At 39.0% G+C, this 17,107-nt stretch overlaps 2 protein-coding genes across 2 annotated transcripts; one reads left to right on the top strand and one right to left on the bottom strand.

Annotated features, from left to right (window-relative positions):
• Positions 1–1,661: 1,661 nt before the first annotated feature.
• LOC139144383 (uncharacterized) lies at positions 1,662–3,413 on the bottom strand. Its single transcript, XM_070715085.1, has one exon. It carries the CDS (start codon positions 3,411–3,413, stop codon positions 1,662–1,664), a length of 1,752 nt encoding a protein of 583 aa, XP_070571186.1.
• A 2,411-nt stretch (positions 3,414–5,824) lies between these two features.
• On the top strand, positions 5,825–16,795 carry LOC139143650 (BBSome complex member BBS1-like). Its single transcript, XM_070714145.1, has 15 exons — positions 5,825–5,996; positions 7,571–7,644; positions 8,676–8,858; positions 9,399–9,523; positions 10,037–10,125; positions 10,454–10,526; positions 10,847–10,978; positions 11,688–11,794; positions 12,072–12,192; positions 12,415–12,573; positions 12,922–13,150; positions 13,743–13,876; positions 14,379–14,513; positions 14,984–15,070; positions 15,587–16,795. Exons 1-15 carry the CDS (start codon positions 5,947–5,949, stop codon positions 15,671–15,673), a joined length of 1,785 nt encoding a protein of 594 aa, XP_070570246.1. The 5' UTR covers positions 5,825–5,946; the 3' UTR covers positions 15,674–16,795.
• The last annotated feature ends 312 nt before the right edge of the window (positions 16,796–17,107 follow it).

Genomic DNA, 17,107 nt, shown 5'->3' with positions numbered 1-17,107 from the left:
CTCCCTTCCTCCCTCCCTCCCACCCACCCCGTGAAACGAAACGAGACAGCTACAGTGACAAATATTTGAGTCACATAACGTAAAGCAAAGACAGCCCGTAAAGCCTGTACAGAGAACAAATTAAAGATCAAACATGGCTATTTGTGACTAAAATGCTGATCGCTGCCAGTGCTTCCTTACAAGTATATTAATGATGCCATGGCTGTGAGGGCGCTCGTTAATTGTGGTAATTTCCCCTCCACTGTCTGTGATAATACACTGTTCTTCCCATCATGCATTGACACTTGACCAGAAATATCAAACACCGATCTCTAACAGTATTCACAATATATTCCAACAAGATTTTCTTCGGATTCGATCCTGTTTTAAGTCGATTTTGAGCCACTTTAATAGTTGTACCTTTGCTAGTGTCGTTTACGATTGAGAAAGAAGACAGACAAAATTCAATATTGCGAAGTTGTGATGAAAATAAATATACGGTATGAACATACACAAATTAATTGCTTACCGGTTCACCGAGCTGTGTCGTAACGAACTCCACGTTATTTTGGGGTGCGGAAGCCATGGGTACTTTGCAATCTAAGGGATACTCTATGTAAGGTACGGTCATCAACGCACCTCCGATGCTGTACCTTCGTATACCGTCCTTGTCTGTCCGCGCTGCGCGGTAGCTCTGCGCTCTCAGGTCGAAGATGGTGCGCCTGGTCGGTAGACTAAGCCTAGCCAGTCGGAACTCTCTGTGGGAGAACTTGGTAGAGCAGACGGAAATTTCTCCAGATGACGTGACAGATGGAGAAAACACTGAATTTGAACTTGTCATTTGATCGATTGCTGAATCTTCTGTAATTACTGGGAAGGATCGAATTGATCTTTCGTTAAAACTTCGGGTAAACAGAATTTCACCAAAGCTACCAAACGTTTGGTCAGAAGAAAATCGAGGAAATCCTTCGACGTCGCCGTCTTTCGGCGCCGTTTCTTCATCCTCTTCTTCCAGATCACTGAGTTCGCTGACATGAAACGCCGTTTCTGTGATGTCATCTTCCAAGCTTGTAAGCGCTTTGTGTTCGCTAGTGTCTGTGTCCGCGAGTCCTACATAAAAATCGTCTTCAAGAGCACTGGAACGAGGTTCGTCATACGAAGTCTCGGTTGTCTGATCCCTAGCTTTGTCCACATGATGCTCTCCTTCACCTTTCTGTTCAGGGAGGGTCTCCAGCTCTTTTGTTGCTGACTCGCTTGTAACCATGGCGATCTCAGATTTCTCTTCGGTGGCTTCGCTGTCACCAATAAGAGCATCGCCCTCGTTATAATGCTTGTCGTCAACTTCGGGCTCTACCTCAGATTCAATTGTTTGTTCAGTTTTTACGATATCGTCAGAAACCATGGCCGGTTCTTCGTAAATTTGTGGAATCAAGTTTTCATCAGATGGCGCGATTTTCTCCTCATCTTCTAGTGTTACCATCTTCATGTCGGATTCTATTTTAATTTTTGACCCGCCGTCTTCAGAAAGCATCTCCAGTTCAAGTCCCTTTGATTCATCGATGCTCTCTTGGCTTCCACCTTGAGGCGGCTGACTGTCCTGTCTTTGGTCTAATTTCGTTGTGCTGTCAACATTGATTTCATCTTTGCTAGCTACAGCATCAGTTTTAGAAGTTTCCTCCACGTTATTTTTTGTGTGTCCGAGCCGATGCGTGTGTCACTTTTGTTGAAGTGTCTGAGGTCAGTGGACCAACACTGCCGACTTCTATCGATGGGCTTTCGTATTCGGCGCCGTCCCCAGTCTCGAATGTGACGGCGTCACGAACAGAGCCTTTGGTTTCAACTTCTGTGGCTTCCTGGGATTCGCGTTTGCTAACAGCACTGTCACTCTCCTCGTGATCTACGTCTTTATCTGGAGGAGTAGTTTCTCCGCTATCTTCTTTCGACTCGTCGGTTTCTTCTCCAACTTTGTCAGAGCTTCCGATATTCGGCTTATCACCAGATTCAGCAGATTCGCCAGCAGACTCACTTTTCTCTTCATTGTCTACTTTACCTCCCTCGCCATCATCGGTGTGTCTGTCGACGTCTAAAATTTCAACTTCGCCAGTCGCGGACTCACTGCTTTCCAGTTTCACCCCCGTAGAAATGTCCTCCTTCGATTTTTTGTCAACCTCGGTGGTAGATTCACGCTTTTCGACGTCGTGGCTTTGATCCACGTCAGTTTTATCAACTTCCGTGTCTTCAGTGTTGGATTCTCCCTCTGACTCTCCACGCTCACCATCACCATCTTTTTCCACTTTGCTTGAACTCTCATCTTTTGCTGGTATTTGACCGTGCTCTCCGTTCGCACCGGCTTCTATTTTTTCCTCCGATGGTGTGTCGTGTTCACTTTTATCGTCGGCTGAAACGGTAGAGTCGGCTTTGTCGGAGCTACCGTGTTTACTAATGCGTTCGTTTTCGACGTCTTCCAAAACTTCACTTGGAATTTTTTCTGTTGACCGATCATCAGATTCTCCAGGCTTGATTGCATCTATGGATATATTTTTATCTGCCGAGTCAATTTTTTCTGTCGATCGGTCTTCATTTAGGCCTACTGTAGATTCTTTCTTAATTTCGGATTTACTTTCCTTTCCATCTGACAAGGTGTCGTCATCGTTTTTTGCATCTTCGTCTTCACGGGGAGGTTCCTGGACGGTTTGGCCGTTTGGTTTGGCCTCAGAAGATTCAATTTTTTCCTCAGATTTCGTACCCGTTTCATCATTGTCACTGGTCGGTTTGTTGGACTCAGTTTCGTCGTCACTACGGGTTTTTAGCTTACCGTCTTCCTCAGCATCACTTCGAAACTCGCCCGAGCTTTTGCGGCTTGATTGCTCAGGTACTCCGGCATTTTCGGCCGATTCGATTTTTTCGACCGATACTCTTTTAACTGAATGTATTTCAGTCAAATCGCCGGCACTGTCTCCTTTGATGCCTTCGGCTGCTCCGTCGACGATCGATTTTTCAACACCGTGGTCTCCACCCTCATCAGACGCAGTCTCAGAAGGTAAGTTATCGCCACTGACCTTTCTTTTATCGGTGATTTGAAGATGTTCGGCTTCCGTTCCATCGTTCTTGTCCTGTATTTTATGAAGAGATTCGCGGAGCATTCGCTCTCTAGACTCTCCGCTTTCTGTCCTTACTTTACTCTGAGATGTGTCGGAACTAGTGACGGCTATTTGATCCAGGCGTCCGTCTGATTTACTGGTCTTTCCCGATGAACGGCTTTGGTCGGTTTCGGAAAGCACACGGGCGCTTTCGTTCGATTTTCTTCTGCCGTTCCCTCTCTTACTCCCGTTTTCTCGACCTGACTTTACGGACGCGCCCGAGCTTGAGGACCGAGAGCTTTTCCGAGACCCAGTCGATATGCTCTTGCCAGAAAGACTACCGTTCGATGACATACTATCGCTATTTATATCTTTAGCACTGAAAACTACTTCGACGATGTCTGTGGCGGAACATTTTGCGACAATCACTGGGCTACGCTTCTACGAATTCAAAGCGAGAACACGAATCAAAGGTTGGACTCACAAATACAGATTCGGTTATTTGTCGACTTTCCGTCTATAATCTTGGCATCGTCGAAGATTTTACCTTACACTCCGCAAAAACTATCATCTTCGCGCGTTGACATTGTGAAGATGTACATATACGTATGCACGCAAATGTAGACAGCCCGGCCTTCGGTCTATACGGACTGAACAGGCGCGCATTGATTGCGTCATAATGCGACGCGCGTCACATATAGAATCATTACGTCACCAAGATGTTCACATCCCGGCGGTGTTTGAACGTGATTTCAAAACGCAGCGCTGTTATCCGATAGCTGCCCCAAACTTTATATATCGCGACGTTGCAACTGGTTTTATCTTTCACTAATCATTTGTCCTCCTGGGACAAAAAATACAAATTGAAAACATCAGAATTTTTTTCTTTTCAGATAAAATTTCTTTATATTTGGGAGTGAGATCTTGGTGCAAGGAACTAGTCTAGTTAGTCTGTTGCTGAATCCTTTGCCGAAGGAAGATGTACAGGGGATCTAGTTTTTCTCGCGACTTTTCATTTCCCACACACTAAAGGAGGTGTAAACAAAATAAACTAACTTAGCAAAAAGAGGACGGCATACGTCAAAATTGATTCAGTAACCTTTTATTGGCTATATACGCTCATCTTCTATGACCCAAGTTATGTTTGCGTAACCTTCTCTCCCTTTCAGCATAATGTGCCTTTAATCATTAACACAGGTGTGCGCAGCGTTGCTTGGATAGTCGATCGAAGGCCCGGTAGTAGTGTAAAGAATATTCTTTACACAAGTACCGTGGTTCGGCATTCGGCCTATATCTTATATTATAACTTTTGCCCGTAGTCTGCCAGCTGCCTGTTTGACTTCCATTGCTGGAAATCGTATATATATATATATATATATATATATATATATATATATATATATATATATATATATATATATATATATATATATATATATATATATATTTATATAAGAAATATGAATAAATATGAAAATACTTTTACAACTTTTACTTTTACGACTGAACACTTTACTTTTTCTTTTAGTTTTTAATTTGTAAACTGGTAGAATTTCATAACCATGCCTCACGGGGATGCAACTCGAGTTTTAGGAGAAAATAGTACTAAAAGAAAAGTGAAGTGTTCAGTTCAGTTCAGAAAAGAATGAGATTCCTACCAAATTGCTTTAACTTGTCAGGATCGTTCTAAATTCAACTCAGCCTGAAATTTTGCAAAAAAATATATTTAGATCGGATTTGTTCTGGTGTTTAGCTTTGTTTACAATATTTATTTACTTTCGCTTCAATTGTAAATACATGATACATTTTCTGTAAAATGTGCTCTGTTTTTTAAATAGCCAAAAGACAAGATTTCTGCATGCTATAAAGCATGCATACCCTGGCCCTAGATAAGTGCGCTTTCAAGCGACCTTCAATATTAACTTGCACTGTTTGATTATAGGTCTATCCTTGCCAGTTTAGAAGCAACGTCTCAACACTGAAGCTAATACAGAATTATGCGAACTTGGTACTTCCGTTTTGGCTTCAATATACAGCGAACCATGGACGCGTGGGGTACTGACGAGTGGCGCTTTGGCGCTGGTGGTGAAACCGCGGAAATGTCGGGCTGGCTCCACGTCCGAGCTTGCCTGTATCCTTAATTAAGCACATTATATTGCTGTGCATTTACGTCGTTTTAATTTCATCTAAGTTTACATTTACATATAAAGGGTCAGTAATGCTAACTTTTGACGATTTTTTTCAGTGTTCTTGATTTAATGTCAACCATAATTTCTTGTTCTACTACCATAAGCATGTTGATATACTCAGTATTCAGCTTGTCAACTCAGCCTGTACATGTGTAAACTGATTTGTCATTGTCTACAAGTGAATTATGGTCTGGACTAGATTTCAAATGTAAACAATAACTGCATTTTATTACACATATTTACGTGTAGACGCTATGTTGACGTGCTAGGCCTAAATAGTGGGTGTTCAAGTTAAACATTCTTTTTGGAGTAGAGTAAGAAGTTGTATTTGACATTTAAAATAAAAATAATACAAAAATTATTAAAACTTAGCATTACTGGCCCTTCAACAATTTGTTTATGACATCACAATTTTTCTTATTTTTAATATTTGCATTTCGATTTTCAAGTTAGTGCAAAAGATCGATGGCTAACCTTCCCCATATCTTCGTAAGTGGCGCTCTTTGAAATGAATCATGCAAATTTGGCGCAGTAGCCAATAGCAAGGTAGCTTATAAATGCTGTTGGGCCACAGTCGCCATCTTGAATTCTTGCAAACAGTGTCCGACAACGTTTGTTATTGTGTCGACCTACTGTGTTCAGATGTCTTTTTGGGTCTAAAAAACGCAAGAAACGTTAGCCATTGGTGTTTTAAGGTCATGAGCGAGACGAAAACGATGGATTCATCGATGCATGCTGATCCGTCAAGGTAAGAGTGGCGCTTGCGAGACTCGAGACTGATGCCCCGGTCTGTACATGTGTGTGCTCATAGTAAAAAAGTAAAAAATTGGCCGACTAGCGGGAAATACAGTACTCGTTAAAATAAAGAGCAAAGTTAAAACAAATACAGTAAAATACTAACCGACCAGCGGGAGATAAAACACTTGCAAAGCAGAGACTAAAAAGCGCAGACGTTTCGGGTGCAACCCTTCGTCAGTTGCACCCGAAACGTCTGCGCTTTTTATTCTCTGCTTTGCAAGTGTTTTATCTCCCGCTGGTCGGTTAGTATTTTACTGTATTTGTTTTAACTTTGCTCTTTATTTTAACGAGTACTGTATTTCCCGCTAGTCGGCCAATTTTTTACTGTATTCCTTCACACTTGCTGCAGTTTTATCCCTCTTTTGAGGTCATTTGTATTTTTGTGTGTGCTCATACGTTACCATAGAACGGCATGAAGCTGTTGCCATCGAGATGCACGCCAGACTGGTATAATTTCATGTTAACGCGCTTTCAGTTTCCTTCACTGTAATTAAAATGTGGAGATGAAACTAAAAAGTTCTGGTAACCTGCTTTGTAGAACTAGTAGTAATACTATTATGATCGTGACCCACGGCTGTCCGCAGCAAGCACACTGCATGGGGTCATGGACGATGTTTGCTGCGGATCCGTAGCCCTACCACTCCCTTTGCTGGTTGTGTTGGGGGAGTGCCACTCCCCCAACACAACCAGCTAAGGGAGTGGTAGGGCTACGGATCCGCAGCAAGGACGATGTACCCTTCACGATAATACAGTAGACCAGAAGGGAGGTATTCTCCTGAACTTCCTGAAGGAAGGAATCTCATGATCATGGGATAAAATGACACCCCCGACCCGCGATCAAGAGACAGTCTCCCTATGGGGATTTTATTATAGCACTGCGCAACTTACATCAGTCTCTCCACTGTTTTCAGAATTTCAGAAAAGTTTCCCTTTATGTTAATTTTCAAACTTGAGTTGAGAGTGTAAAATAATGAAGATTACAATTGTTCTGCCAACTTCTGGGGAAAAATCACCACTGTTTTCTAATTCTTTGCATTTTCAAGGTTCTTAAATATTGGTGATATTTTCTGTAGAAAACAGATAAAACAACTTTTCGCATACATGAAGTCTGTATTTCACCTGCATGGGATCAACTCAGTTTAATACTTTTTACTACAAAACCCTGTAGAGGAATTTAATCATGAACATTTTCAAACCGTTACATGTGTAAGCCAAAGTTGCCAGATCTAGGAAATTTCTTCACGAAAGAGAAAATCTTAATCGTGACACCTGTATTAAAATACATGTTACGTATTTGGTGGAAGGTATCCCCATCGGGAGAATGTTCCCACTTGGTCTAGATACTAGAAGGTGTGCCATACAGTTCTAGGTTGAATATTTCAATATTTGCACCAGTACTCTGTGATAAGTGCGGTGATTTTCAAAACCTATGACAGTCTAGGAACTTCAGGGTCTTTTGCTGTCTCCTATAGTATAGTAGTAATAGTATCTATGCTTTAATCTGTTTTCCAATCTGTTTTACAGAGAAGGAGCTGCCAAGTGGTTGGATGCACACTATGACCCAGTTGCCTCCCTGTATACTTTCACAACATGTATGGGTAAGTGTGTTTGGTTTTCCTTTACTCTTCCCTTCTTGGGTTGCAGCATGGACAAGATAAGCACACAATCTCAAAATTTTCAAAACACAGTCTGGTAGAGTTGTTGTCTGTGACTGTAGATGGATGTACCACGGAAGTACATGTATTCTCTGGTACATCCATGGATGTGTGACAAAGCATATACTCCATAGGCTGGATGATATAGGCAGTCTGCTTTCTCTAGTGCCGTGGATTAATATTTCACATTTCAAATCTACATGTCCTTGGTCAAGTAAAATTTCACTTCTCAGACAATTGGATTTGCACAACTTCGCAGTGTTTCTTGCCCTGTAAGCCAGTTTGGCACGTCACTGTCTGAAGAACGTTATCTGGGATGCAATGAAATTTTACATATTTATACATATATTCAGATAAGGTAGACTAACTGAAATTTCAAAGAAATTCTAAATTGACCAAAATGTATAGGGCTGTTCGCAAATGACATCATTGTTCTCTCATTATTATACAGAAATGAATATATGTGTGCATTTTTAGATTACACTTTTGGAAATTATGCACGCAGGAATGACAAAAAAATACACCCTTGTAGGCTACTGCTAGTGTTAGATTAAATACAAACAGACGTATTAACTGCTCAGACTACAAGCTACAACAACAGCTACACATGCAACGCTGACAAATCATGTCCACATTTAAAGGTAAGCAGAGCCTGACTTCACATATGTGTAGCTACATTTAGAAGCAAACCTCTGACTACAAACAGCGCTGTTCTATAATCTTGAAAATTTGAAAGGGCACACGGATGTTTTTGACCCCAAGGATGTTTTTGATTCTGTCCAAGTTAGATGAGAGTTCACTCAAACTTTTTATCCCCTCAACGTGTGGTGCATTCTTATTCTGAGCTGAGAGGTTTACATTGATGTGAGGCAACAAAAGTACAAGTTACAAAAAGTGCAAGTTACAACTGAAGCCGCAAGTTAAAACATTTTCAAAGAGAATCCGTGAAATAGCCTGCGTATCTTTTTTTACAGCTCTGTCAGATCTCAATGGAGATGGGGAAAACAAACTTATCATAGCTGACTTGGGAACTGGTTCATATGATATGAAACTGAAAGTCTACAAAGGAACGGTGTTGGTTTCTGAAAATGCAATCATCGATCTGCCGACTGGAGTGTCAACATTCTTTATGGACACCAATGAACCTAGAACACCAGGTGAGTTAGAAAAAATCATGGATTATGTAAATAAACATTTGTATGATGAACAAGCAAAAGAAGTTCTATTGAACAGACACATGCAGATTAGCACATGATATAAATGTAAAACAAAATATTGCATTACTATTTCAAAATTTCAGGCAGGCAGACTGAAAGGATATAAACTGGAAATGTAGTCAGGGATTGAGTTGTGAAGGATGATTTTCACGTCTGCTTTGAATCCTTTAGTCACCAAATTGTAACAGCATCATTTTTGATCACTGCACAAACGCTAGTCTATCAATCTACAGAGCAAGAAAATTGTAGATATTGACAACATTAGCTAAATACAGTGTATAGTGAATTGCAGAAAGTGTAACATGTACTTATTATACACATGTACCACCAGCTATCAGAGGCTTGTCCTCTCTGTGTTGAGTATGTAACCTGTGTGGATAAACTGTAAGATGAGAAAAAATAATTGAATGAATGCTGATATTTGATTATTTGCATGTTACCTTTATGTATTATGAACATCACTCTGTCTTGTCCTTTCAGCCATTGCGGTGGCGTCAGGGCCATACATTTACGTCTACAAAAATCTGAGACCATATTTCAAGTTTACACTGCCACCGTTGGATATCAATCCTGTTGAACAGGATCTGTGGAATCAGGTGAAAGATGTAAGTCTGTATGTTTACAGTAGAAGTGTAAATCTAAATCTTTGTTGCGGGGGAGTGGAAATTTTCTGTTAAAGGGAGGGGGTTGCCCTGACTTTCTTACTGATAAGCATTGCCCTGAAATTGGCAATGAATGTTGGGCAAATGTGAAGCAAATTCAGCATTCGATGCATGTTCACAGTTCACCAGTTTTGCAGCTTTCCAATCACTTCAAGACTGTGCCAAATAAACTCTGGTTTTGTCCCTTTGTTTATGCAAAGCTACTTTGACTGCAGTTACCAGTTTAGGTACAGCCACTATTTCAGAATTTCGGATAATCACAACGAGCTTAAGTTTAGTCAGATTTTACTCATTAATTACACAGTGCAAGTATTGTGAAAGCTGACATTATTAATACTTTGCTAACCAGGACACCTCTTCATGTAGCGTTTCATCAACTTGGCCAATGATTAGCACCACCGCATACAATCTAAACTATAACTTTTTCCCTATTCACATGATCTGAATTGTTTCTAGGATAAAATAGACGTCAGAGTTCTCCGTGAAATGCTGGACAGTTTGAGAAGAGAAAGCAATGAAGGTAGTTTAACAGTGCGGTCATTAAGGTAGGTATGTAAGTCTGTGTGTGTTGAATAAGGTTGATTGAAGGTAGATGAGCTGATGACGTGCTAGTTTGCTCTACAATTAGGGAGTCTTATTATGCGCCCGAAGGGTTTGAAGATCAAGTGCTTTGAGGTCTTGAGCCCCTACAAGTGGTAGACCTGGAAAGAATTGTAGAATTTGAGAGTCCATACATCTGTCCCCAAGGCACATTCTACCTTAAATAGGCAAACCATGAAGAAGAATGAACAATACAAGATAGAAGGCAATGATGATCATATCCAATCTCCATGAAATCAGACGTTGACATGACTTTTCTTTTCCACCTATCAGGTTTTTAATGCTGGATTCTGAGCAGATGGAAGCCTTTGCCAGTGTACACAAACATACACCACTCAAAAAACAGGTGATTAATTACATCCTTATATCAAAGCTCAAAGTTTACTGTGATGTCTCCCATTTGCATTAATAGAATATTACTCATACTCATTGCAGTGGAGCTATGCATCAGTATTTGTTGTCTTTTAAACACAGATTTCCTTAGCAAATTTAGACTGGAAATTCCAATTGACCAGGCATGATAAAATTTGGGACATTATTGGTGTATATTTTGTGTCATTGGTGAGATATATCACTATTAACCGTATCGGAATAAATACCATACTTAAATTCTTACCTAATTTTATATGACTTAATAGACATTCTGTGACATATTATTTTCCACAGACTGTCATCACATGCATGGACACTTTGAAGAAGAGTATGGCAGATGAAGATGCTATAAGCTGTCTTGTAATTGGTACAGAGAGTAAAGATATCTATGTACTGGACCCTGAAGCTTTCACTGTCCTGGCCAAGGTTTGCATGTCTTACGTTTTTCATATTTTCTGTAGGATATTGAAAGAATATTGGCATGCAGGCTGTGTAGTTTTGTTTTCATTTATGACAATTTATTTTTAAAAATTCAAAAAGCCAATTATGGAAATTCAATGTCTTGCATCAGGAAAAAAATGGGTATATGTTTGCATCAGTGAGTTCAAAGTACTCAACATGTAGGTAACCTGGCAGTAGTGGCTATATGTGTATTATTACACATCAACCATATCTCCTACTTCAGTCAATAATAGATGGCAACAAAAAATTGCATCACTGACCTCATTAAAAATGAAAATTCAATCATTATTGATTATCATGACCACAACCATCACACTGCCACCACCATCATCATCATTATCATCACAATCATCATCACTGCTACCACCACCATCATCATTACCACTATCATCATCATCATCACCATGATGATGATGATGATGATGATGATCATCATCATCATCATCGTAACAATCATCATCAAATTACAAACATCATCATATTCAGCACCACCACCATTACCATGATCATCGTCATGACAATGTTGTCATCATCATGACCCCTTACCCTTTATCATGAATCACTTTTCTATGAGGCGATACTATGCTAATCTTGTTTTCTTTAAACTCTATCACTGTCAAGTTAGCTTGTAACAGGAACTGACATACATGTATTTGATATTTATGTTCTGTAGATGAGTCTTTCAAGTGTCCCAGTGTTTCTCAGTGTAACTGGTCTGTATGATGTGGAATTCCGTATCGTAGTTTCCTGCCGCAATGGTAACATTTACACTCTGAAAAGGTACGTCAGAAAAGTCTTCTTTGATAGTTTAACCCTTTCACCACCCCGGCATGATAGAGCCCTTTAGTCCTGACTGTATAGTTAGTAACATGTGTATAGATATAGAGGCCTTCATGTTTGAACCAAACCATCACGTGTAATGTTTATGCTACAGTGTTTGAATCAATTTGTAAAACGTGTGCCACATAGGACATTTAGTGATCATTATTTGTGATCTGGAAGCTAGTGCAAGGACAATGTGTTCAAAATCTTTTTCTTGAATCATAAATTCTTGCAGAGGTTCAAAAACAGCCAAACCATGCGTTGAGTTGGGATCCCAACCAGTTGGATTACAAAGAGTTGGTAAGAATATCATTGTTGGTTGTATGGACAAGACTCTTCAGTGCTACACCACAAAAGTAAGTACAGTAATTACCTACTTCTGTTTCAAGAAAAAATCTACCACTTGAATCTCCACTCATGCATATGTATATTGAACCCTATTTCTCCATGCAGTAGTCCAACTTACCATAGAACACTATGGCTTTGGACCAAACCATGGTGCTGAATGGGTGAAATATTCTTAGTTCAAAAGAAATCACAGACTTAGTAATCTACATTCATTCTGTACATTATCGCAGGGCAAGAAACTATGGACCGTGTACCTACCTGCTGACATATCATCCATGGGACTTATGGATCATAAACAGCGTGGATTCAAAGCTGTCCTGGTTGGGCTGAATAACAGTGAAGTTCACTTGTACAGGGATAAATATCTGGTCAATGTTATCAAAACACAGGTAGGACTGCATAGACAGTTTCAAATGCCGCATATTTTTCACAGGAGTATAAGAAAAAATCGAAAGTTTCATTCAGGTTCTGTTATGTTGGCCATACAGTACGTTGAAGGGAGTTTAGATCTTTCAGGGCACCATACCAGCAGTAGTACTCACATTACATTGCAGTCAGTGCCGTCATTATGGACCACTGTGCTTTGTCTATGGTAGGTATGACATCATCAGTTTGTGGCGATACCACTTATTGAATCGGTTTGGGCCAAACTATTGTGGTGAAAGGGGTGAAGGGTTAGAACATCTAGTGAACCTGTTATTCTACATAATTTGTATTGATAAATCAATCTTGTACAGGATGCTGTCACTGGCATGCAGTTTGGACGTTTTGGCCGTGAGGATGGCGCACTGGTGATGACCACAAAAGGAGGGTCTCTGATTGTGAAAATACTACGCCGTGCGGCTGTCTTTGAAGAGAAAGATATGTCCGCTGGCCCACCAGCAGCACAGAACCAGAAGTTGAACGTACCCAAGAAAACCAAGCTGTTTGTGGATCAAACGATGAGAGAACGAGAAAACGGAACAGGTAAAGCATATGTGTGCCATCATCACCAGCGTTTTTTTTTTCATGCATAATTATAATGTGTAGACATTTTCAGTAAAAATGTCCTTACTCATTTTTGCAACTTAATGTAATTAAGCACTGCATTCAAAGAAAATCAAGAAGGGGCATTTGTATTATCTGGAGAAACAGTAAAAATTTTATAACTTTTTAATTTAAATCAATTGATTTGAAGTTATGTCATTGAATGAATTATCAAACTGACAGGAACAAGAGTCCCATACAGCACTTTTTCACCATACTTCCCCAGATCATTTGTGCCTAACAATGACAGTTTAAAGTTGAAGATAAACTTTTGCTCCAGGAAAATTCTCAAAATATTTACTGTAAAAGTCGACCACGAAGTTTGGTCACCCACTATGGCAGCAACTCAAAAATTCAGAAAAATAGTGCCCTCTATACATGTAGGTGCCCTGTGTGCATGAACATCGTCTACAATAGATGTAAAATATTCATGTAGTAGTTAAAGTTTCAACCATTCAGTTTACAAGTTGTTTTGCTTTCATCCACACATACTTTAATGACAATTATTCCTGTTTCACTTAATTCTCTACAGCCATGCATCGCATGTTTCAGCATGATTTGTACCGCCTACGGCTGAACACAGCCCGTGCATTCGTCAAAGCCTTGGATAACAGTTTAAACCCCATCTCAGTCAATCCATCCGAGCCATTGAAACTTTCTGCTCAGGTAAGTTCTAAATGTGAGCAAAGCTAATATAAGTTTTTGCTCAATCTTTGCTGTGGGGGAAATTAACATCATCATGATATATATCTGTTAGTTAGGGATTTTCTTGTGGGGCAAGACAACTCGTTTGCAGAGACCCTAATCGGTGTGTTAAATGGTATGAAATTTTTGCAAAATTGAATACTTAGGAACCCCTGAGTGTGTCTGACTTGAAACAATCTAGCAGACACTCTTGGCATGATGGCTGAGGTGATAGACCCACTGTCCATTGACACTATTTCAGTTGTGTTCAATGACAAGATACATATTTCTGTAAAAGTTACATACTGTATGGTATCAAAGCCTGTTGACGTACAAAAATCAACTGACTCTCAATGCAGTTTCATGTTTCCATCACTTCTTCCAAAAAATCTTTACTGTTGTCTTAGTTGCTAATTCTATAATTTTTAAAGAAAAAAAATTGGAAAGAATTACAAAATAATACTTTTTGTACATTTTTTTGCAGATACAAGGTATTGGTCCAACATTTAAACTGACAGTGAGTCTACAAAACTCATCCTCAAATACTCCGTCCTTGGGGCTTATCATCAGTTTTCAATACGATGACAAGCTGTATGCTCTACAGAAGAACCTTATACATGTAAGTACGATATGTACAACTTTATCATCAAATGTTTGAGTCAGAATGTTTCTGTTTCAAATGTTTTTGCATCTATAACTATCACTTAGTGTCATGTTTAGCTTGATCAACTTTTTAAATCTTGTTTAAATGGACAAGTTCATTTAATAGATGAATTCTTGACCTCTGAAAAAAAATAATTTTCAAGGCTGTACATATGATTAGTCTATATTTTGCATGTGTGACACAATTATTGGTACTGAAAGCACGATTTTAAATGTCTCTGCTGAACAAGTCTTAAATTTGAGCTTGTCAAATTCTATTTTTTTTATCAATACTTAGCAGTAAGTTTTTTAATTGGTATCTGCTTAATTTGGTTTCATCAGCAGGCAAACTTTACACAAATATCTGGCATTTAATACAAAGCCAAGAAATTTTGTCTATCATAATATGTTTGTAACAAAAGTTAATCGTTTCCTGTCCATTTATAGGTACCAATGCTTGTACCAGGATTTAATTATAATTTTGAAACGTTAGTGGAATGCTTGAATGACAAGGGTATCTCTGACACCATCAAGGTAAGATTTATATGCCGTCAGATTTGCTAAATATGGTGTATTTGTGTGATTGAAGAAAAAGTTGTGACTTGATTGTTTTGGATCATTGTGTACTTTCTTGCATATGAGGCCTTCTGAAGTATAAAGTATGTTTTATTTGAAACACTGATTCTGTTAATTCAGTTTCTATCAATCTATCAGTCTGATTTTTGAAAGCATTTCACTGGTATGAATAGCCAAAAACTTATAACTTTGCTCACATTTCCAAATGCAGTAACAAAGGAGCAATTACTAAGTATACCACACGATTGTAAAGATATGAGCCGTCTCCTATGGAGAATCATATTTCAAAAGGACTGGTATTGTGCGCTTTTGTCACCTTTCACACCTGTCATGCTCTGGTGTTTTAGCTCATTTAATGTCATTCCTGTTAAATGTGACCCTTCCCTGAGAGATAGGCTCTTTCTGAGTATACTTGTTAAAAAATTACTGTAGTGGTATCCTATTACAGATTTTCTGTCTGGTCTTTCCATACAGGTGTTTGTGTTACGTCAAGGCAAGACCGTACCATTGATAACAGCCGTGATCAACATGCCTGTCAGTGAATCTGTCATTGTTGTGTAGTACAGATTATTCCAGTAGTCTGTCCCTCCACATTGCCTCTCATCCCCACCCCAGAGTAGAACGATCCAACCAGGATGCCAATGGGATTATTCTAAGTGAAGATGACTCCCTCATGGTCAATAGTATGTCTTTGAAGGATTCATACATTCATGTGAGGAACATGAACTTACACCTTGAAAAGTGTCCCTGAAGTGTCACCCCCCTCCCCTACAGTGTGGTACGTCCTTATGATATCCAATGGTATTGCCCCTGTTCTCTGCAAGGATCTTTGCAGGTGGCAATATTAAGCAAAACTAGACAATAGCCATGTTGTCTATTCTATAGTGAGTCTTTAAAGAAATCAAGAATGCTGTTGAAAGCTTATATTACACAAGATAAAGCATTTTTTTGATGTGCAATTTTTCATTGTCGTCCAGCCAGTGGCAGAGTTTTGGAGTATGACATGACCGAGTGTGGTATGAAAGGTTTAGAGTTGTTACTATTTTTGTAGAATCCCAAATATCTTCAGTCAGAGTGTAGGTTTTTGAACAAAGACATTTCTTTTGTCAGTCTTTTGTCAAGAGGCATGTACTTCAGTCACCCTTATTGAGACGGACAAAATAACACTCAAAACAAACAAAATTTTAATTAAATATCTTTACAATATTATGAAGATCTCCCAGCTATAGGGGTCTTAAGTTGCTTTCACAAAGTCCCAACTTTTACACATTCATGCATGTCTCAACTATCCACTGTATGAGAGCAACTCTGGCCTGAATCTCTGCCCAGTGCCAACTCTCAAAGCTTTGAAGTTTAAATGTAATACATCTATTATTTTTCACAAATTCATCACTCTAAATTACATGTAATTTGAAGAAACACATTGTTTTTTGCAATATCAGTGATCATGTACAGTGGTAAAAAAGAGCTGTATGAACAACCAGTCTTTGCTAAAATAAATTATTCCATTTTGTTTGTTTGTGTAATATTTTTTCCTAAACACTTTGCATTTTATCAGTGTATGTACTTAAGTTTTAGAAAATTTAATCAGGATCATTATCCAATCTCTTTCAACTGATGACTTGTGTAAATAGTTGTAACTGTTGTATTTTTTTGTAAATAAAGAGTATTTACAAATTGTGAGACTACTGTGTTTTATTTGAAAATGCACTGCCATCATACAGTCACAACGCTTGCTGTACTCTTTAAGGTAGCACGCGCCTCGAAAGTGAAAGACTTAAACTTTTGCTAAAACTTTCCCTTAAGGATCTTTCAACCATTCTCTTTCAAATCAAGAATAAAAATCAGGGGTCACTGTGCAAATTTTGGTACTAGAGAAATAACCAAAGATTTTAAATTTTAAATTTCAAAATGGCTGCCACCCTTGTGTTAAGTCCATGGAGAAAAAATAAAATTTTCGATTTTTGAAAAACTAAGTCAGTGTTAAGTTTTCTT

This window comes from Ptychodera flava, chromosome 11, assembly GCF_041260155.1.
Source record: "Ptychodera flava strain L36383 chromosome 11, AS_Pfla_20210202, whole genome shotgun sequence".
Lineage (NCBI taxonomy): Eukaryota > Metazoa > Hemichordata > Enteropneusta > Ptychoderidae > Ptychodera > Ptychodera flava.
The sequence above is the reverse complement of the archived record's forward strand: the minus strand, read 5'-3'. Positions and strand labels throughout refer to the sequence as shown.